The following is a 23719-nucleotide window of genomic DNA, read 5'->3' as shown; positions in this document are numbered from 1 at the left end:
TGATGAGTCCACTTTTTAGTCATTTATGAATAAGAATATGTAACGAGTTGTTAAAGCTACACCAATGACAAGCTGTACAGCTTAGTTTGAGTAGAAATATTTGGAGACATTTGAGTGAGATTGCATTCCCATAATTGTTAGCTAAATTTAAGAATCCAGGTGTTTTCCGTTTCAAACAGGATTTGGTTTACAAATATGTTTTTAAAAGTGTTAACTGGGAGCTGGAGTTTCGAGAACTAAAGTTCTACAATCCTCCACTCTTCTTTTGCGCAGTGCTTAAACTTTCCTTCCTGATTTTTCCTAACTGCTAGTTTTATGTAAAGAGACCTGCAAGTCACAGGGAGTAGGAGTACAAAGATAGTCTTTTACAACGGAGAGGATTTATTTTTGTGCGTTCTCGTTATTCATTTGTCCTTCATAAAGGTCAACTAGTTAACTGCTTTGAAAAAACGTATATTAAAACTTTTAGGACCAGAAAGGGTCTCACGAAAGTAATTTCTAGGCTTTTGGTCACTTTCCTAAGAGCGTGCGCCCGCGCAGGCGCTCTGCTTCTCCCTCCACCCCTCGCCCAAGTCCGCATATTGATGACATCATCGGCCCGCCTCCACACTCGGCCTCGGGGCCGGCGGAGGAGCCAAGACCTGGCTTCGGCGTCGCAGAGAGGGGGCGGGGCCACCTCGTGCCACTACGCATGCGCGCCGGGAATGGCGACGGCGCTTCTTTCTTTGCCGCTCTCCCCAGCTCTCCCCGGCCGGGGGGGCTGAGTGCCCTCCCCCTTTCCTCTCCGCCCCTCCCCTCGCCCCCCCCCGCCCAGCGGGGCTTCTAACTGACAGTTGTCGCCGGCCCGGTCAGTGCGCCGCCTCCTCCTGCCCAGGTCCCCCGCAGGTAGACAGGGTCGGGAGGGGGTGTGAGGGAGAAGGAGGAGCCGGAGCCGCGGCGGCCCGGTGCTGCGGCCCGCTCGGGAAGGAGTAGCGCCCTCTTCCTCCTCGCCCCCTCCCAGCGCCCCGTCGGCCCGGGAGGGGGTGGGGCGCCGAGGTCCCGGCGGCCCGGCCGGTGAGCGGGCGGGCGGAGGGTGAAGCCGGCGCGGGCCTCGCGCCGCCGCGGGGAGGGGAGAGGAGGGCACCTAGGCTCTCCTCTCCCCCCCTCCCCCGCGCGCCATGTAACCCCGCCCCGCGGGCGCGAGCCTGAGACCCCCGCGCGCGCGGGTCCCGGCCGGCGACTGGAGAGCAAGGCCCGATGCGGCAGGGGCTGCGCGGCGGCGCCTCGGCTCTCTGAGGAGGCGGCCGGCGCTCACGCGTCTCCCGGCGCCTCGAGCGGTCGTTCCTCACCGCCCAGCCTGGGCCTGCCGGGGGACATGAGCGAACCGGGGACGCCGGGGGAGATGGAGCGGGACGCGGAGGAGGAGCGGCCGCCACCGACGACCCGGGAAGGGAAGGAGGAGGAGGAGGTGGTGGCAGCGGCGGCCCGGGCCTCGGAGCTGAACCGCAGGAGGAGTGCCTCCTCGTTGGACGACGACGACGACGACGAGGAGGTGGCGGAGGCGACGGTGGTCGCGGGCGGTGGCTGCAGGGAGCAGGACCTGACCTACGAGCTGCAGCAGGGCTACCGCATCCTGGGCGAGTTCCTGCAGGAGAAGCACCGCGGCCTCACCGCCCCTTTCCTGCAGCCCTTGGGGGGCGTTGCCGCCGGGGAAGAAGAGGTGGCCGAAGGGCGGCGCGCCGGGGGCCGGGGCGGTCGCGTCGTCCCGCCGCAGCCGGGCCAGGGCATGTGTCTGTTGAAGATGGAGGAGAAGTTCTCCAGCGGCCAGTACAGGGGCATCACCGAGTTTGTGGCGGACTTCAGGTTGATGCTGGAGACGTGCTACCGTCTGCACGGAGTCGACCACTGGATCTCCAAACAGGGCCAGAAGCTGGAGATGTTGCTGGAGCAGAAGTTGGCCCTTCTCTCTCGGTAAGCGAGCCGGGTCCCCAGTGGGACTGACAGACAGACACAAACACACCCGCACACGTGTCCGAGGAGGGGCTGGGCCAGGGCCTGGGGGGCGGCGCTGATAGGTGCTGAGTTGGTGCTGGCACCTCGGGAGGAGGAGCAGCGCTGGGCGAGGAACCGGAGGGGTGTGAGGGGCATGGCTCCAAGGGCGAGTGCGTCCACGGAGGAGCCCAGAACTCCCGAGGACATTAGAGAGTTTCCGGAAGTTAAGAGTCGCACGAGTAGGCAGAGGGAAAGCCTTTTGTAGGATGGAGGTTGAACCCGCAACTTGTAGACATTTTTAGCATGGCGTCTAAAACAGCATGTAGGGCGAAAAACCTTTAGAAAGTAATTTTGGCTCGTAGAAAGATGATCGCTTAAAATTTTTATCTTCTACCAGTTTCAGCCATTGGAAATTTAGTGTTATTAGGTGTTTGTTTCGTCTGAGGAAGTTAAATTTTTGCAGTGACACGAAATGAATGCATCAACACAACATCTTTCATAGGTTTAGACTTGTACTGTGTGTGTGTCTGTCTGTCTGTCTTTTCTTCCAGTGCTAGATAAAAGAAAGGGTTTCAAACATACCAGACAAGCAATCTACCACTAATTAAGTATAGAGCCTTAGAAATTTTTTATTCTACTAGGAATTATAGGTAGTTCAAATTGTACCATCGTTTTGATATACATCATCTATATCCTCATCTTCCCCCTTTTAGAAAGAGAAAATAAGTTAACATAGGACCCTAAAATTGAACAATATAGACGTGAGCTCTGTTAATTAAAAATTTTCAGTAATAGAAACGTCTTTAAATATTAGTATTAATAAAGGTGGAATAATATATTGCCAAGATTTTTCTTACTTTCTGTGTGTGAGAGAGTGTGTATATGCGGTTGAGTGTGTGGGAGCATGATCAGGAAGTGGAAGCTAGGAGCAAGTGTCTAGTGTGTGCTGCTACTCTCCACCTTTTCCCGTGTGGCGTGGCTCCTCCCTAAATGTGAGACTTGCATTTTCTTAGGGATTGGAAGCCAGCAATACCCAGCTAGCCTCCTGTCTTCATCTCCTGTGGAGCTGGGCTTATGGGCTTGTTCTGTGGTAATGGGATCTGAACTAATCGAATGGATCGTCTTGATTCGGTGTCAAGGGTTGGTTAACTACTGAACCATCTATCTCTCTAGTCCTCAGAATAGGAGTTTGGCTATTTATTAGCTGAATGAACTTGACTGATTTGACTTTTTTGGCCTATTTCCTTGCCTGTAAAATGGGAACAGTATCATCTCATCTACTTCAAAAAATTGCTATGAGAACTAAATAGTTATTTTTTAAAAACAAAGTCAATACCGTTGGTCATGTAACTCAATGTATTAATCACAGTAGTGCAGTAAAATGAATATTATCTCAAATCTGGACCTGGGCATTGCATATATGTAAAATAATCTATTCTTCATTTGTCTCTCGCTGCTCATATACTAATTCCAAATCTGTTGCTGACTAATTTCATTAAAAGAGTAATATAGTGAGTGCTTAAGTCACTAGAAGGCAAATTCCCTTTAAACAAACTAAAGATGTTTTTGCATTCTTCAATAAAATAGAATTATTTGGGACTAGGTTAACTATTTGCAAATAGCTATAGATTATCTTAATATGTTTATTTGGTGATGGATATTTCTTACTGTGTTTGTAGCTTACCTTTACAGAGCATTGAGGTGTGGCAGAGATGGTACATATGAAAAGCCAGTTATTCACGTGTCGTCATTTTATAAAGAAAGCTTTTTTAAAACATTTTATTTTTAAGTGTGTATGTGTGGGTGTGTATGCGCGCGCGTGTGCACACATGTAGTGGGGTGCTAATGTGCATGTGAATGCAGCTGCCCTTAGAGACCAGAAGAGTTTGTCAGACCCTCTAGAGCTCAAGTTACAGGTGGTTTGAGAGCCCAGCCACCAGAAGTGAGTGCTAGGAATCCAACTCTGGTCCTCTGGGAGAGCAGTAAGTTCTCTTAACCATCTGAGCCATCTCTCTGGTCCCACATGTCATTATTTTTAAATAGCTAAATATACTAAAAACTGATGTCACAGGATTTTAAACACAGAAGGAACCTTAGCATTCTTGTAGTCCATCTAGTTTACAGATGGAGAAACAGTCATGTAAAATGAGATAAAATAGCTATATAGAAGTTCTAGAAAGTAACATAGATATAACTAGACTGTAGATATTTTCAAAGTTACTGTGCATAAGAAATCTTTTCCTTTAAAAGGACAAGTTATTTTCTTTTTCATAAAAATTTACAAATATCATTATGCCTAGTGACTTATGCTCAGAAATAATCCTATGTGATCAATAGTGTCTACACTTAGAAGTTAACCTTACAATGTTGTAAAGTTAATAATAATATGTAGCTCTGATTTTTTAGGCCAAAAGAAATAAAAGTTGCATTAGTAGTAAAAGTAATTTGATAGTCTCAAGTAGATAGTTTTGAGTCTCTCATGTTTTTGTACCAGTATACATATATTTGATGTATGCAAACATTTTGAAAGTGCTAGACTATATTTGTAGATACAAAAAATTCTTATATATTAGCTTAAAATATGAGTCATAACTGAGTAAGTGTTTTGAGTGGGCAGAACTTGATGAAAGCTACAGCTGCTGGAATATAAGTTAGATAAATAAATGTACTGGGGCAGTGTTCTACAGACTTCTTGTGTGTTTCAGGAAATAGATGACTTTGTAACTGTTTTAAAGTGATGTGTGCTATGTTTGTAATTAAGCCAGCATCACAGATTGTTTTCATTTGTCTTCTGATGTGTATTTCTGAGACACCTAGTTAACTATTGTTTTTAAATGGTAAAGATTACTTTAAAGGTGCTGCATATATGAAGCTGACAAGAAGGCTCAGTGGGTAAAGGCAGCTGCTGCCAAGCCTGAGAACATGAATTTAATCCCTGGAACTTGTGGTAGAGGGAGAGAATAGATTCCTGAAAGTTGTCCTCTTTCACTTGTGGGGACACACACACATCCTCCAAAAATAAATATAAAAAAAGAAAAAAGAAACCTTTTTTTTTTTTTGAGCTGCTACACATACTGTTGAGCTTTCCATTAAGCATTCGATGAGGTAGAATAGGTAAAGAGGATGCCACATTATCATTAGAGGACAGCTTAGTGGTACTGGTGCTAGGAACGTGTATAACAAAACTCAGTTTCTTCATCCATACAGCAAAAATGTTAGACTAGCTTAGTTGGTGGTACAAATATTTCTTAATTTTGCCGGGCGGTGGTGGCACACGCCTTTAATCCCAGCACTTGGGAGGCAGAGGCAGGCGGATCTCTGTGAGTTCGAGACCAGCCTGGTCTACAAGAGCTAGTTCCAGGACAGGCTCCAAAACCACAGAGAAACCCTGTCTCGAAAAATCAAAAAAAAAACAAAACAAATATTTCTTAATTTTTTAAGATTTATTTATTTATTTATTATGTATTCAACATTCTGCCTCCATGTATGCCTTCACGCCAGAAGAGGGCACCAGATCTCATTACAGATGGTTGTGAGCCACCATGTGGTTGCTGGGAATTGAACTCAGGACCTCTGGAAGAGCAGTCAGTGCTCTTAACCACTGAGCCATCTCTCCAGCTCCTACAAATATTTCTTTAGTGGAGTTAGGCATTGTCCTTGAAATGAAAACATCAAAGCAGAGAGTGGCTTTGCTCACTTTTAATCCCAGCACCAAGAGGCAGACAGGTGGATCTCTGTGAGTTTGAAGCCAGACTAGTCTACAAAGCAAGTTCCAGAACAGTTAGGGTTACTCTGAAAAACCCTGTATCAAAAAAACCAACCGGGGGGGGGGAATGAAAATATTAATTCTTTGCCTCCAAGTGGTATGGAAACATTTAAAATAATACTTGTATTATTATAATACTTGTATAATGGCTATACAGAACAGAAATCTAAAGGAAATTGAATTAAAGCTAAGGGAGAGTAGGATGGCAAGTGAGGGGGAGAGAAGTTTAAAGCTGCTAGAGGGGTACACTTGAACTGATCCTTAAAGGAGCTGAATTATGCTCTTGGATTTTTCAGGAGTTATATGGGGACATTCCAGTACACTACAGTGAATGCAAGGCGTGAAACAAATTTCTAGAAAGCACAAATTATTCTGTATGCTTTAGTAGGGGTCTAAATCATATCTATGCTGCAGGAAGCTATGTAGAATCTAGGATGGGAAGAAAATATTAGAACCTAAGTAGACTCTTGTTTTGGCTTGTATCTTTGTGGCTTTTATAGTAGTGCTAAATATAGAAACCTATAAACAACATTTGTATATGTTATTGAATTGTTTCTTTCAGAACTAGGATGGAGGCTTAGGTCTTGTTCTTTCAATTTCCAAAACCTAATTAAATGCTTGCATACATTCTGAATTGAGCTACAGATGTGTATATTTTTCCCCTAAAGTGACACCATATTTTTGAAAGACACAACATAATTTTTTAAGTAATTAATTTTAAAACTGTAATTTATACCACTTGTCTTCGTTTCTGTTGCTGTGTTAAAACATCGTGACCAATAGCAACTTGGGGAGAAAAGGTTTTATTTCATCTTACAGTTCCATAGTACACTCTGTCACTGAGGGAAGTCAGGGCAGGAACTCAAACAAGGCAGGAACTGAGGGAGAAGGCAGAGAGGAGTGCTGCATACCTACTTGCTCTCCATAGCTTGCTCAGCCAGCCTTTTTATACCTTCCAGGACCTTCTGCTCAGGGTGTCATTGCCCACAGTGAGCTGGTTTCTCTCACATCAATCATCAGGCCAGGTTAGTGGGGGAATTTTCTAAACTCATGTTCCCATTTCTAAAATGATACTAGCTTATGTCAAGTTGACAATTAGCCAGGATTCTTTCCCTCCCTTTGGGCTTTCTTCTCTTTAGGCAATGTGTGTATTTAGAAGGAATATCATTTATCATTTAAGGCAACCGAGAAACCCTAGTTAGCATTACAAATAGGGATTAAGCTCAGCGTGGTCATGCATAACCACACCTTCAATCCCAGAATTCAAGAGTTAGAGGATGGCCTGCTTTTATATACGTCTGTCGGTCTGTCTGTCTATTTATATTGAGATCTATCTATCGATCGATCTGTCTATCTGCCTGCCTGCCTGCCTGCCTACCTTCCTATCTATCTATCTATCTATCTATCTATCTATCTATCTATCTATCTATCTATCTATCTATCTATCTATCTATCATGAGATCCCTGTAGGCCAACTGGAGCTACATAGTGAGACCTTGTCTTACAAAAATAAAAACCAGAAATGGAGTAAAGTTATGTAAGTGGAAAGGAATAGAATAGATTGTAATAGGAAATTATGTATACAAGAAAATAGACTGAGAGCTGCTTCAGCACTTAAGAGCACTTGCTGATCTTCCAGAGGGCCTTATTTCACATCCTAGCATGTATGTCAAGAGACTCATAGGTGATCTAGACAGGTACACACAACCACACACACTCGCACACACAAAATCTTTTAAAAGAAAAATTTAGAAAAATGACAAATTTTAAGAAATTGATCAATGGAGGTATTTTTGAAGGTTTTAAGAATATTTGCATGGGCCTGAAAAGATGGTTCAGTGGTTAAGAGGACTGACTGTTCTTCCAGAGGACCCAGGTTCAATTCCTAGCCCCCACATGGCAGCTTAAAAGTGTCTGTAATTCCAGTTCCATGGCATCAACATGCTCACACAGACAAAACAGCAGTGTACATAAAGTTAAAAATAAGTAAATCATTTTTAAAAGAAGAAAAGAAAAGCCGGGCTGTGGTAGCGCACGCCTTTAATCCCAGCACTCAGGAGGCAGAGGCAGGTGGATCTTTGTGAGTTTGAGGCCAGCCTGGGCTACAAGAGCTAGTTCCAGGACAGGCTCCAAAGCTACAGAGAAACCCTGTCTCAAAAAACAAAACAAAACAAAACAAAAAAAAGAATATAAAAAGAATATTTTCACATATAGTCCAAGAATAGCTTTTTCTAGTTTTAAAAGGTTGATGTTATAAAATATCCATCATTGATAACACTAATGAAGGTGAATTAAGATTTTTTTGCATTTGGACATTTCAGATATTTTGATGAAAATAATCAAATGATTATTAAAATGATACATATATGTGTTAAAATATCTCTTAAAACTGGTTCTCAACCGTCCTAATGCTTTAGTTCAGTTTTACTTTTGTGGTGACTCCCAACTATAAAATTATTTTTACGGATACTTCATAACAGTAATTTCTCTACTGTTATGAATCCTAATGTTATTACTATATGTGTTTTCCAGTGGTCTGTGAAAGGGTCATTCGACATCCCCCGAGGGGTCGAGACCCACAGGTAGAGAAATGCTGTCTTAAAATAGAGCTGAAGGTTGGTTTAGAAATTTCTTTTTAATTGGCAAAAAATGTTTTCTTTGGAAACAGAAATATAGAAGAATCATTATAATGGACAAAAGCCTCAAAATTTTAAAAATCAAGATGTCTAAGTGCAAGTAGTAATTGAATCAAAGTGAATTCTGTAGACTGATTTTAATACTGTCCTAAGTCAAGTTTGAGGTTTGGTTGTTTTGACTAAGGTCGAAATTTAGAAATTGGTTGAAAATTTTGACAAGAGGCTTGTTTTGAATAGTCCCACCAAGTTTTGTCATTCTCTTTTATGAAAAAGTAAAAGGTTTATAGGAGCTCAAGAGAACTCAAAGTATAGAACTCCTTTTTATATATATTTAAACATTGGAGACTTTTGCCCTTTAGTGATAGAATCTGGACTTTCCTCTTGTTCAGAACTATAGAATATTAAGAGTTTGATATTGCATGTAATTCTATTATAATTGCCATTTGTTTTAGAATAGTTTTATTCAGAAAAGGCCTTGAAAATGTTTAAATGTGGGATGAAAATAGAATTCAGTAAGACATTTATTGATCACTTCTTTTGTTCTAGGATTTGAGATCACTCCCTCTTTCCAAAAGATTTAAAAACACATGCCCAGGTGTGGTAAAAGGTAAAGCCTACTCTGTGATTACAAAACAGCTCCATTGACGGAACACTTAGATGGCATAATGCTATATGCACAGCCCTCATGCAGTTGGCACGTCGCTCACTTTGTTTTTTTCTCAAGGGTCCAAAAGGCTTAAGACAATTACAGGAGGACTCCCCTCCTGGAAGAGAGTCTGTCTAGACCTTATCTACCTCAACTTGAGAAAAGCAATTTCTTGATGGAGGTTGATTGGTAAATCTTGGCTTAGTTTGTAAATAAAGTACTCTCTGTGTTGTGTTCCACGGGCGCATACTTTAGGATTACTGTGGTCAGCTATGTTCTAGAGTATTAGAGGTATGTAGAGGTAGTATAACTGGTATGGGGCAGGGGTGAAGTTTAAAATATCTTTCTATATTTTATTCAAGACATTGTAGTTTTGAGCTAGATGAAATTTATCTCATTTAAGTATTTGAACAGTACTAGATGATGCATAAAATCCTCTAGATATATTGGTAAGCATTGTCTTGTTCCTTCAAGGAGATATGTGAAGAAATCACATAGATCTGGAGATAGGAGAGTACAGTATTGGGCAAGGATACCAAATCAAAGCTTCATATGAGAATTGATTTTCTTTATCAGTTTTTTGGGAGAGAAAAAATTGTGGAAGATTGTGATTTAAATGAATGTACCATATATTAAAAACTGGACAGCTTGATAGGAGGCTGCTAGTGAGTCTAGAAAGAGCATATTAGAGTACCAATAAAAGGTATTATTTTCAGTACTGTAAACTTTATTGTCTAGAGTTTCTGTTTCACTTGAAAATATTGTAGATCTCATATAATAAAATTGCCTTGGTAGAGCAGTGTTTCTTTACTTTCTAGCCTATTAGTATGTTTGTTTAAAATTCTTATTAAATTACCTAATGTTTGTTTGTTTTGCTTTAGTTGGGAAAGACTAATAAATGTCAGTGGTAGGTAATATTATCTACCCAAACCTTTGGCTGTATCATCTTTCACCTAAGATTTGTAAAAGTTCTAGAATTATTCATGCTTAGGTCTCAAGATATTGGGTATTATTACTTTGAAACAAGAAAAATCAGCAAAATAATAATTGTGGTTATTGCCAAGTAAGAAAGTTACTAGATTTATCTACCCACCCTCTTTCTTTTTCTTTCCATAGTCTCCCAAATGTCCTAAACTGACCTTGAATTCATTGTGTCGTCTCACAACACACCCAGTTTATGTAGTGCTGGGGTTTGTGTATGTTAGGCAGGCACTATGCCAACTGAACTACATCCTTAGCTCCTCTTAAAAACTTAAAAACGTGTATTTATAATTTTGACTCAACTATATAGGTAAAACGTAGTGTTGAATGTGAATAATCAGGGCAGTGATATATGTATGTATTTGTGACTACATAGTAGAACTGTGGATATTTAATCTGTCTTTTTACTCTTAATTTTTCTGCAAAGGCAAGTATTACAGTTTTGTTTTAATTTTACTCAAAATAAAGTTTTCTAGATGTTTTAAAATTTTAGAATAGCTAGTAGGGCTAGAAAGAGGGCTCATCTGTTAAAGACTAGGCTCATAACCAAAAATAGAATAGCTAGTACTAAGGTAGAATCCGTATTTTACTGTCTAAAGCTTTTGGGCCCAGACATCCAAAAGCATTTTCATATAGAAATATCTTTTCTGATAGTATTTTATGCCTTTACAAATGTTAGTGAATGAGTCTTAGAGTCCACATTTGCTCATTTGATATGGGATCCACTAAAATATTAAAAAGTAGTGAATGTAGAAGATAAAACAGCTTCCTCTTATAAATGTTGCTGATCTGTGAGGTTGGTCTTTTGTGTTAACAATCAGTGAAAAGCGGTGCTAAGAGATAAAATGCAGAAAGTGTTTGAAGTGGTGATTTAGAGCATGAAATATGCTTGGGATCTTCTTTTCCCAAAGGATAGCCTTCTTCAGATACATCCCGTTTGTTAAGGATGAATTTGTAAAGACTACAGACTTAGTTTGCAAAAGCTTGAAGGTTAGTTATGTTAGCAACTGAAAAAGATTCTCATCCAACCCAGTCTAACAAAGACGAGTTATCATGTGATTTTTTTTTTGTATGTAGAATGGTGGGGGACGTATCATGAAAGTAAAAGTTGGATTATTAGGCATGTAAAAGGGTAGAAATGGAGAGTCAAAGATGATGGGATGGACTTGAGCAAGTACACCATATTCATATATGGAAATGTCACAATGAAACTCCCTTGTACAATTAATATATGCTAACAAAAATAATTTTTAAGAGGAAAAAAATTGGGGTGGAGAGATGGCTCAGTCAGTAAATGCCTTCCCTGGAAGGACACATGAGGACCTGAATTTGGATCTTCAATGCTTTTGTAAAGGCTGGATATGATGTCACAGGGAGGGAGGGAGGGAGGGAGGGAGGGAAGGAGGAAGGGAGGGACGGACGGACGGACGGATGGACAGACGGACACAGAGAGGCAGGCAGGTCCTCAGGACTTTCTGGCTAGCCAGTGTAGCCAATTGGTAAGCTCTGGGTTCAGGGAGAGTGCCTGCCTCAAAACAGAAGGTAGAAAGGGTTGGAGAGATGGCTTGGTGGTTAAAATCACCCAGAGAACCCAGGTTTGATCCCAAGCACCTTCATGATGGTTCTGCAAGCATCTCTAACTCTAGCTCCAGAAGATCCAATGTTCTTTCATGGTTTTCATGGGCTCCAGGTCTGCACATTTTGCACAACACGCATGCAGGTAAAACAGTTATAGACATAAAATAAAGTAAGTCTTACTAAAATAGTAAAACGAGGAGTTATGGAGAAGGACAGCCAGCCTTGCTCTCTGGCCTACATATGCATGTCTGCACTAACTCATACATATGCACAAACACGCACACATATACTATTTCTTTAAAGGAAGAAATTACAGTTTACTAGCATATGACTTTTGTAGTAGTATATGTTCTCAGCCTTTTTGGTTGACATTAAAAAAACTTTTCCACAAAATATGTACTCAGAACACTAATTTCCCAGGAGCATCTTATGTTTTGTCTTTATTTTTTATATTTATTTCTTACTACATCTATTTATTTGTATGTTTATGTGTATTTGTGCATACATACACAGCAATAAGCTTTTAGAGGTCAGAGAACAGCTTGAGGAAGTCAGCTCTTTTTTATTATGTGTGTCTTAAGAATCAGTCTCAGGTCATCAGACTTACCTGCCAAACAGTCTTACTGGCTCATATTTTTGTTTTTAAATTGCCTTCAGACAGGCCTGATTACCTAGGCCTATAAATTCCAGCACCTGGAAGGTCAAATAGACTAAGCTGTTCAAGGCCTGCTAGGCTCTATGAGACCCTACGCTGAAAAAAAAAAAACTGAAACAAAATACTATACCAGATGTGGTGGAGCATACTTTAGATTGTAGTGCTTGATCGTGGAGGCAGGCAAAAAAATCCAAAAATCTATAAAACAAAAATTTCCTTTAGAAATAGTGCTAAATAAATAATTACTAGAAAGACAATTCAGAGTATTTTCTCAGGTTTGTCCTAAAAAGGAAGAGTCCACATCATTTCATATAGAATGCAACAGGCTGTTTAAAACTCTCATTGCATACTTTTCTGCTACAGTTACAAAAACATTTTTCAAATATCTGGATATTTTATATTTGAAGATGAATATATTAGAAAATAACAAAGCTGAAGACATGTTTAATACTTGCTGTGAATATTTGTGTTTGTACTTGGAATATACTACAAATACATTCGTTCGTGACTCCCTTATTTTCCTTTCTGATATTGCCTTATCTAGAATTTCCTAACCGTTCTTTCTTAATAATTTTCTTCTTCCGGGTCATTATCACCTTTAAAGTGCTTTGTTCTTAATAGGTTTTTATTTTGTTTCATTTTGCAACCTAACACATAATGCGTATGTGTTCAGTTTGTTATGAATAAGCTGTTTCTCTATAATCTATTTCTTTCCTCTCAGTAGAATATAAACTGTGAATACAGGGACATTTTCTACTTGGTTTGCTGCTACTTAACTTTTGTGAATATCACTTGAAATTAAAAAGTAGGTACCTCTTTAAGAACAAAGGAATTCTGTGATTACTTTTTAGGTTGAAAAGAGGCTCCATAAGCTTCCATATGAGGGAGACCTCAAGGAATGGATGCAGTTTTAGAAACCTTATAAAATTTAAGTTTGAGGTTAGGTCTGCCTGGACAGTTGAGTGAGACCCTACCTGGGATGGTTGGGGTAGCAAGTGATACTGAATTTGTCTTCTTTGTACAAGTGCTGGTGGATTCAGCTGTCCATACTACAGAAAGACAATGAGAGGGAGAAATAACTGTGTATATAATAAAATGTAGCATGAACTGGAGGTGGTGGTGGTATTGCTTTTAATACCAGCACTTTAGAGATAGAAGCAGAAGGATCTTAAGCTTGATGCCAGCATGAGCTATGCAGTGAGACACTATCTTAAAAAGAGAAGAAAAAGAAAGTAGAGGATGGTTAATGTGGGCTAGAGTCTAGACTGAATAAAAAGGAGAAAATGAGCTGAAGTAGCACTCGTTTCTCCCTGCATCCTGACTGTGGATCCAGTGTGACCTGGCCTGCCTTGATAGACTGTTTCTTCAAACTGTGAGCCAGATATCTCTCATTTCATTAAAGTGCGCTTGCCAGGGATTTCCTCACATGAATAAGAAAAGTAACTGATAGAGCTGCTAAGAAAGGAAAGAAAACCACTTTGACTGAGTCAGCCCGACTCATTACAAACTAAGGTGATTCCATCAGTCATGCCATGATGATTTTGAAAGAATTAAAACTATACCTTACAATTTTTTGATATTTTATGCCATATAAAATTAGCTAGTTTTTTTTAAAGAGTTTTCACTACTTCATTCTAATTTGTAACAGTACTCTCATGGCTAGTTTATCAGTCTAGGGCAGCGGTTCTCAACCTTCCTAATACCGTGACCCTTTAATACAGTTCCTCATTTAGGTGACCCCAGCCATAAAATTATTTTCATTACTACTTCAAAACTGTAATTTTGCTGCTGTTATGAATTGTAATGTAAACGTCTGATACGCAGGCTATCTGATATGCAAACCCTGAGAAAGTCATTTGATTCCCAAAGGGGTTGTGACGCACAAGTTGAGAACCACTGGCCTAGAGCAAGCAATAAAAAAAGAGCCTGATATTCATCAGTATGGCTATAGGATAGGGTCATTTCAGGTTCCCTATCCTCAGCTGCCCAAGGAGCTAACTGGGGACATCGCCCTGGGCACCTGGGAGCCCCTCTAGGTTCAAGTCTCTTGCCAACCCTAAGATGGCTCCCTTAATTAAGTTATGTGATTCCCTGCTCCTCTATCCAACCTTCCTTTCTCCCAATCATCCCGTTTCCCCAAGTTCCCCCCATTCTCCCCTTCTTACTTTTCTCTCCCCATCTCCCCTTACCCCCGTCCCACCCCACCCCCAAGTTCCCAATTTTTTGCCCGGCAATCTTGCATATCACCATAGAACCTTCATCTGGCGATGGATGGAGATAGAGACAGAGACCCACACTGGAGCACTGGACTGAGCTCCCAAGGTCCCAATGAAGAGCAGAAGGAGGGAGAAGATGAGCAAGGAAGTCAGGACCACGAGGGGTGCACCCACCCACTGAGACAGTGGGGCTGATCTATTGGGAGCTCACCAAGGTCATCTGGACTGTGACTGAAAAAGCATGGGATAAAACCGGACTCTTTGAACATGGCGAACAATGAGGGCTGATGAGAAGCCAAAGACAATGGCACTGGATTTTGATCCTACTTCATGTTCTGGCTTTGTGGGAGCTTAGCCAGTTTGGATGTTCACCTTCCTAGACCTGGATGGAGGGGGGGAGGACCTTGGACTTTCCACAGGGCAGGGAATCCTGACTGCTCTTTGGACTGGAGAGGGAGAGGAGAGGAGTGGGGAGAGGAGGAGAAGAGTGGGAGGAGGGGGAAGGAAATGGGAGGCTGGGAGGAGGTGGGAATTTCTTTTTTTTTTTCTTTCAATAAAAAAAAAAGAAAGAAAAAGAGCCTGTCTTGGTTGCCTTTAATATACAAAATCCCAACAAACGTTTTGAAATACATTTTGACATAATGTTTTAACACTAGTTAACATTTATTATCACTGCTGCCTTGTTTGAAGGGCTTCACATACATTGTTATTCCCATAGCGCTTACGATACTTATTAAGAGGCCAGAGAAATGACTCAGACTAAAAGCACTAACTGCTTTTGCAGAGGATTCCAGTTCAGTTCCCAGCACCCACATCAGGTGACTCAAAACCGTCTGGAACTCTAGTTCTGGGGGATCCAGTACCACTGTCTGGCATCTTAGAGCATCTTAGAGCACTGACACACATATGGTACACATGAATACATGCAGGCTCTCACACACATATATAAAACAAAATCTTGAAAAAAGATAGTTATTGATTTCATGAGCTATTTTACAATTGGAAAAATTGGGGCACTAAAAGATTAGTTTGCCCAAACTAATTAGTGGCAGAACCTGGATATGACTGCAGGTGGTTTGGATTAAAAGCCAGCATTTAACCACTGGTCTGTATTGCCAAAAAATGTAGGGATTGAGAAAAGGGAGTCTTTTCTACTGAGACAGACTGGGAAGGAAAAGATTATAAGGAATGTCAAGGAACATAGGCCAGTTAGAGACCTAGGGCTGTAGGATTGACAGTGTTTGCGATATTACTTAAAAAATAACATAGGCAAGGTGTGGTGGCACATGCTTTTAATGCTAGCACTTCAGAGGCCAAGGGAAAGATCTCTGAGTTCGAGAGTAGCCTTCTGCTCTGTACATAGTGAGTTTTGGGCTAGCTAGAGTTACACAGTGAGACCATGTTTCAAAAAGCCAAGCCAACAGCTAAACATAAAACTAAGGAAATCTAAAGAAAGTGGTTGAAATATGTCTAATGTGTGTTGAATAATTGGCAATCCAGTGATTAATGTTTGCATTGTTAATTGTTTATTAATTTAAGAAGTAGCATGTGTATCTGCTAGCAAAAGCTAAATGGTATAAGAAGAAAGTACAGTTTTTCTAAGATGTCTCCCTGACTAGGGAGTTAAGTGCTTATTGTATAAGCAAATAACGTCAGCACCCACATAACAACTGGGTGTGACGATGTATTCCTGTAATCCTAGTATTGGGAAGCAGATATGGGAGGGTGCTGGGGAGCTCAACAGACCAACCAGTCTAGCCAGTTAGTGAGCTCCAGGTTCAGTGAGAGATCCTGTTTTAGAAAATAAAGAGGAGACAATTGTGAAATAGACCAGATGTCAGCTTCTGCCCTCCACAGCCCTCCACACAGGCATGGCACTTGCACAGGTATGTGTAGTGCGCACACATGCACTCTTAAAGAAGTAAATAAATAGTATCTTCCTTTACCAGTTAGAGGGGCTCTTCCTGATTTGAGACCACAATGGTATCTAATAACTGTTTCAGACATGTTCAAACCTGTATTTGTGGCTTGTTTTGTTATGGTAGTGGTTATGGTTTTACTGTTGATAAACTTGTGTAGCTGTGGCCAAAAAACCTTTGTTTTTCAAGTTTCTTTCCAGTTCATTTCCCTTATTAAAAAATACCAGTTCTGAGTTTGTGTATTTCTAATGTTGCCACTTAAGTTTAGGCCATTACCATTTTTTACCTGTAGTTTTCTAATTTCAGCTGTTTTCTTTGAGATCATTTTCTGCCATCAGCCATTTAAAAATATACATTAAGAGAAATCAATAAGTACTTTTACAGATAAATGCTTCACTGGCATTTTGAGTATATTAAAGAATTTACTCTGTTCTTCCTACATATCTGCCAGACCGCCAACACACTAACCTTTTCCACTTTCCATTATTCATTTGGTGTTTGGGGGAGTGTGCTCTGCTTCTAGAGTAGAGGTCAGGTGACAAGCTGGGGTTCTTTCTCTCCTTCCACCACATGAGTTCTGGGGATCAGACTTGGGTCATTAGGCTTGACAGCAAGCACTTGACATGCTGAGCCATCTCATCATCCCTAAACCATGGCCTTTGTACTTAGTCTTTATTTTGAACACATACTCTTAAGTTGTTTTTTACTATTTTGATTTGTTTTTTTGTATGTTTGGCTCCCCTGTTGCTTCCTCAGAGAAATTATTCTTGACTGAACCAAGAGTATATAACTTAGAAATTGTGTATATGTTTGCTTACTTTGATTTTATATATCTTTGCTATAGTAGTTGTACCAGTACTTAGCCACACTACCTATAAGCATTTTACTAATGTTGAATAAAAGCATAAATAAAATGAAATAAATTAATGAATATGTCTAGGATTTATTAGTCAAGAAATGAAGTTGAATTCCAGCAGTTTTGATATTCTCGTGTGTAGCCAGTTGTTGCAACATCACTTTTCTTCACTGATTTGAAATATTATCTTTATGATAACATCTGTAGTGTATTTTTAACTCTCCACTCTGTTGCTGATCTTTATTTGTTGATATATTTCTTTATTTGTGTGTGTGTGTGTGAGAGAGAGAGAGAGAGAGAGAATGAATATGTGTGTGTGTGTGAGAGAGAGAGAGAGAGAGAGAGAGAGAGAGAGAATGAATATATATACATACATGTGCACTCTGCTCTGCTCACATGTGTATGGAGGCCAGAGAACAACTTGGGTGTCATCCCGGGAACACTGCCCACCTTTTTTGAGACAGGCTTAGACTAGCTGACTAACAAGCCCCAGGGATCCTCCTGTCTTTACAGTATTGGGATTACAGGTATATATTGTCCCACCCAGATTTTCTTACCTGGGTTTTCATGATTGAACTAAGGCCCTCGTGTTTGTAAAGCAAGTGCTTTTTACTAATTGAGCCACTTCTTCAGCCCCTAAAATCCTTTACTATCTTGTAAAATGGGTCTTCTGCCAAGACAAGTTGATTGGTTTTTTTCCCCCTAAAGTTGCTTTTGTTCTGTTTTTCCATAGCAAGTGTATCTTTTTAGTAACTCAATGGATTCAGCTTTGTAAAAACTCCTGTTTTCGTTCATTGGCATAAGATACATATGAGAAAACTGTACAGATTACTGGTTTGTACAGAATAGAAATGATACGATTCACACTTGTGAAATGAAAGAGGAAACGAACAGTTGAGGTATTGGGTATTTTCTGTAGATATCACAATATTCAGTTGTCAGATCCTCTTAATTTCAATTTTGTTTTTAACTTTGCTAGGTTCCTTTCTTTGTTAGGACTTGTTACTTTGTTACATGTTGTCAAAGGCAAACCGTGGTAGCTTTTCCTCTTGTGTCTGTGTAATTATCTAAATCTGAAAGTTTCCCAAATTTGTAGTGTTTCTAAGCCATATTGCTGCTTGGTATATATAGAGAAGAGCCAGGGCCAGGATGATAAGGTATCTATCTACTTGTCTCAAGTATCTTTGAGATAGCACCAACATATTTGGGCAATGAGTTACTAACTCACTCAGTAATGAGCTTATTTATGTTCTGCCTACACTGAGATCTCTTGAATTTTTCTGTGTGGCAAGAAATAGCCCTAAGTAGTAGTAATATGTTTGGGAGAGCAGCCCTAGCTAACTAAAAACTAACTTGTCAAGGTTGGTAAGACGTTTTTCAAACACTTTTTTTTTTATAAAAGTAGAAACTTCTTTTTAACCAACAAATCTTAAATTGAAGTAAACAAAATCAAGACATAGATTTAATCTAAGAAAAATGTGTGGTTTGAAAAATTTAGAGTAGTCCATCTTCAGTTTAGAATAATATGTTTATTTATCTGCTGCTGTTTCAGAAAATGTCTAAGACTTAGAAATGTTTAGCTTCAAGGGTCTTTGCATTTAGTTCCTACTCAGGTTGTCTTGACTTTTACTAATGATTGATGCCTTCTTTCTCAATCTTTGGCTTTTACTTTGTTCTGTCTCAGTCCTATTTGGAAAATTAAGAGTTTAGATTATTTAACAGTTAAAACTTTTGGTCTCTTTTTTGCATTTTTAAATTATTCCTTAACCCATCTTTGCAGTGTTCTTTTGCTATTTTTTTTCTTGTATTTGTAGGTAATTCTTGTTGTTATGCCTTTAGAGTTTATATTTCTGTGTTTAGTCCTCTAGATACATTATTTATTTTCCATGGCATTCCTTACCATAAGATTCTTAAATCAGTATTTTAAGACTTCCTTCCCACCGGACAGTGGTGGCGCACGCCTTTAATCCCAGCACTCGGGAGGCAGAGGCAGGCGGATCTCTGTGAGTTCTAGGCCAGCCTGTTCTACAAGAGCTAGTGCCAGGACAGGCTCCAAAGCTACAGAGAAACCCTGTCTCGAAAAACTAAAAAAAAAAAACAAAAAAACAAAAAAAAACAACAAAAAAAACTTTTTCCCTTTTAAAAAAATAGTTTATTTCTGTTTACAGAACTTTTCTAGTTAGTTATACAACTGCTACCTCAAAACTGTTAACTATTTCTCACCCAAATCTCATTGTTTTCCTTTTGAACTTTCATATTTTTTTAGGTTTTTGTTGGTGTTGTCACCATTGTTTCAACCTGAATATATTTATCACCTTTGATATTTATGCCTTTAATTCCATATATATGAATTGTCAATATGTTCATTGTTAAATCTTAATTGTTTAGTAGACATCTGAATGCATTTGAATTGTATGGATGGATATTCCCTCTACTTTTCTATCCCCAAAAGTGTTAATTGTGTTAAGTTACAGTTAATGGTCTTGAGAAAAGAGCAACTAGATGATAGAGAGCTTGAATAAGGTAAACACTGAAAACTATTCCTTGAGTTTCATAGCAAGAACATTGGGAAGAATGGTTCAGTGGAGTATGCAGGTAGTTGCCATGTTATAATAGATTGAGGTGTGAACACAAGGACTTTTTGTGTTTAGGTTTGGATATTTTCAAGGGGAGTGGCTGTTTTTAATCAGACTTGGACATGATTTTATGCTAAAGGAGCACACAGAAGAATTCATGAAATACAGATACTGAAAACCTGTGCAACAATTGGTTTTGGAGCCGGGTGGTGGTGGCGCACGCCTTTAATCCCAGCACTCGGGAGGCAGAGGCAGGCGGATCTCTGTGAGTTCGAGACCAGCCTGGTCTACAAGAGCTAGTTCCAGGACAGGCTCCAAAACCACAGAGAAACCCTGTCTCGAAAAACCAAAAAAAAAAAAAAAAAAACAATTGGTTTTGGATCAGAGATATTTTCACTGAAACTTTAGGCATGCCTAAATTCAGATAGCCTTGGTTTTTCAAAAGCAGAAAATAATGAATATCTTACTTAAGAACTACCTTACTAAGTTGTAGTGTAATAGGATGGGTCTTTTACATATGATAGTGTTCAAAGTGTATTTTATGGAGAACAACAGAGATGATCTTAGTACAGATTGAACTCAGCTGTTAGTAGCTGGAGGAAAAGCTGTAAGGTTTTGTTTTGTTATCAGCAGTAGTGCTTCAGTAGTAGAAGTTTGAGCAGAGGGACTTTAAGCTAAGAGTTAAGAGAAGCTAGAATGCAAGGACAATAAGAAAAGTTGTTAATACATTTTGAGTTCCACCTTCTTTTCATGACTAGTGAAAAGAAGCTGAATTATGTTTGAGCAAATGAAAGTCAAGACAAGATACTACTTTGGTGAGCTGAGAATTTCAAGGGGAGTAGGAATAATGATTGAGGCAACAAAAGAGAAAGAACAAATAAGTAATAGTTTGTGATTAGTGCTTTCTTGCAGATTATTTTTTTCTGAAAAAAAAATCTTGGATATTAAGTAGCTTAAAGATGAAAGCAGTAGTCCCCAAACTTGGGTGTTTTATTTTTTAATTTTTAGTAAAAAATGAGTATATACTATAGTATGTTTATACTTATTTATAAATTGCATTTAAGAATTTCTAAACATTAATAATACAAAAATTTTACGAGAGCATTCTGATTTGTTTGTCAAGGTTTGGTTTAATATTTGACTGTTGAGATATTTGAAAGACTTCTATGCTAGGTTTATTTGGATACTGGATTTTGATGATTGGTGCAGCTCAGAACTCATAAAGATACTCATATTTAGAGTACACTGCCAGCCACAATGACTACATTGTTTATCTCTCAAATGTGCCTAAGTTTTTGTTGAAGTCCTAGTAAATTCTGTCTTTTCTAATTTCATTCAGTTGTTCTTGAAAACTAATACTCAGGTTGTGCTGTGCTGTTAGTCATCATATGCTTTTCCAAATGCAGTCTCCACCCTTGTATACTCTGCTCTGTGCCCCAGGAGGCTGATTTCTAAGGACTGCATCATCTGGTCTGCCTTGTCCCCTGACTTCTGATTGGGTTCAGCCAATGGAAGGCACTGACAGGAGGACCAAGAGGTAGGAGTATTTACTTTAACATCGTCCTCTTTCCTGACCGTCAGGTTGTCAGTAACTATGCTCAGTCATTGTGTGATTCTCTTCTTTAGTTATAGCTCTCTTGGTCTGGTAACTATTCCCCATTCCCTTCACTTCCTCTTTTAGGCTTATAGTTGGAATAACTCCTTGTGGTTGATCCAAGAACACTTCATCATTTCTTCCTATCTTCTCTTAGCCTTGCCTGCCATTTGTAAATAGTCCCTGCATCGATTATCACTCAGTCTTTTACATGGCCTTTCTTGCTAGGACCTTGGGGCTTATAGGGTTGTAGTTGAATTTTAATGTTGTTTTTTTTAAATGAACTGAGTTAACAAAGTGAAACTTTTCACTTAGAATATTAAATAAATTAGGTAATTTTATTTCTAGATTATAACTGTAGATTGTGTGTGTGTGTGTGTGTGTGTGTGTGTGTGTGTGTGTGTGTGTTGAGGATTGAACCCATGGCCTTGTGCATGCTAAATATGTTATCTACTTTTGAGCTCTACTTCCATACAAATAGTTGTACTATTAATGACATTCACATTGCTTTTAATAGTAACAACCAAAAAACCCTGACATGATAATGGAAATCTTCCTAAATACCTATTTTTAGTAGGCGGCAGTATCTGTTTGTATTGATTTTAAGTAAATATCAAGTATATTTTATATTAGTTTTAAGTATTGATTATTTAACATCAATTTGCTTCTTGTTGATACTTGTTTCAGTAATTGTAAGTAGAATTTTGCCTCTGAACTCTGAAATTCAGGATGTATTAGCATAGAAATTTTATGCCTTAAAGGAAAAAAAACAGAAATGATAACACAAACTCACCTATAATTATTGCTAAGGTTTTGTGTATAGTTGGCAGTATATTAACTTCAAACTACTGACACTGATTTCATAGGAAGAAAAGAACTTGGTTTCTTGTTGGTTTTATTTGTTTTTTAAGGGAAGGCTTACTTTAGTGTGTTTATATAGTCCTTGATTGTGTGACAATTCCTGTTTGGAAATGAGGTGAGATTTTATATTACTTTATGGTATTTTATTCTCTTATGAATAAAAACCAAATAACATGTTTAATCAGGACTCTTACTATAGGCAAATACATCGATTGGAGTTTTAAATATATTTGTAACTGAAAAATGTGAAACAATTTGGCTAATAGCCTTTCGAAGATATTTAAACATGTATTCACACAAATATATACACCTATTTATTATAGTTTACGGTCAGAAAGTGCAGTTAATAAGGGGAGAAAGGTCCTTATATTTCTGGCTCTTTCCTTCTGGTTGGGGAATAGATAATTATTTTTTTTAAATTGAAAATTTTTTCATACAATATATTCTGATCATATTCACCCCCTTCCAGATCTTCCCCACCTCCTACAAACCCAATTTTATGTTCTTTTCCCTCCCTTCCTCTTTAAAAAACAAAATCAAAAAACAGTACATACATACATAAAACACATATAAAAATAGAAACCAAATTATTCAAGCAAAAGACCATAATACAAAAAAATGCCCAAACAAAGCAAAATGAGACAAAAAGTCTTCAGAAAAAAATACTGTTGAATCTGTTTTGTGTTGTCCAGTTTCTCTTGGGCATGGAGCCTACCTTGAAGTGCTAGCAGATATCAATTGCAGATAGCTTCTTGATTGGGGATGGGAGCCCATTTTTCTCTCAGTGCTGGGACCCTGTCTGAATTGAGCCCATATGGGCTTTGTGTGTGCTTCCATAGTCTCTGAGTTTTTGTATTTTTCAGTCTTGTTGTGTCTGGAAGACACTGTTTCCTTGGAGTCATCCATCACCTCTGGCTCTTACAGTCTTTTCACCTCCATTTTGCATAGACCCTGAGCTTTTTCGGGAGATCGGGTGGGGGGAGGGTAGACAATTATTAAATAAATGCTAATTAGCACAGTGTGGTGATAAGTAAAATAAAGACAAAGAAATCAACATAAGGGCATAGAGTGCTAGGGAAGCTGTTATTAAACAAGACTTGGTGCCTTTGAAACTTGGTTCAAATGATAGACCTACATGTGAATATCTGTGGAAGAGTATGTTTATGGAAGAAGAATGGTGCACAAAGATGCTAGGGAAATAGATGTGTTGGTGTGGCTCCAGAATAGATGGAAGACTGACTAGAATGCAGAGAGCAAAAACTTAGAAATGCAAAGAGAGGCCTTAAGGAGGTAAGGACCATATCACACCAGGTCTTAGAGGTTAAAAGAATATCAGATGTGTTCTAAGAGGAGACAGCAAGGTAATGGCATACTCCAACTAGCTTTTGAAAGTATTGCACAGATTTGTGTATTGATAGAACAGAATGAAAGGAAAAAATGTTGTCATGAAGAATTTGTAGTAAT

General features: G+C 39.3%; 1 protein-coding gene across 8 annotated transcripts in view; it reads left to right on the top strand.

Annotated features, from left to right (window-relative positions):
* Positions 1–679: 679 nt before the first annotated feature.
* The window catches only part of Brd10 (bromodomain containing 10), a 78416-nt gene continuing 55376 nt past the window's right edge, over positions 680–23719 (top strand). For 5 of the 8 annotated variants that reach the window (XM_075973815.1, XM_075973811.1, XM_075973813.1 and 2 more), the window contains exon 1: positions 680–1950. In XM_075973815.1, coding sequence (XP_075829930.1) covers positions 1355–1950 — 596 coding nt within the window. In that variant the 5' untranslated portion in view covers positions 680–1354. Of the gene's footprint in view, positions 1951–21240; positions 21338–23719 lie in introns of those variants that run through there. The other 3 variants (XM_075973816.1, XM_075973818.1, XM_075973817.1) reach the window with 3 other exon arrangements.

The sequence above is a fragment of the Microtus pennsylvanicus genome, chromosome 5, assembly GCF_037038515.1.
Source record: "Microtus pennsylvanicus isolate mMicPen1 chromosome 5, mMicPen1.hap1, whole genome shotgun sequence".
NCBI classification, from domain to species: domain Eukaryota; kingdom Metazoa; phylum Chordata; class Mammalia; order Rodentia; family Cricetidae; genus Microtus; species Microtus pennsylvanicus.
Note: the sequence above shows the minus strand (reverse complement) of the source record. Positions and strands in the feature narration are given on the sequence as shown.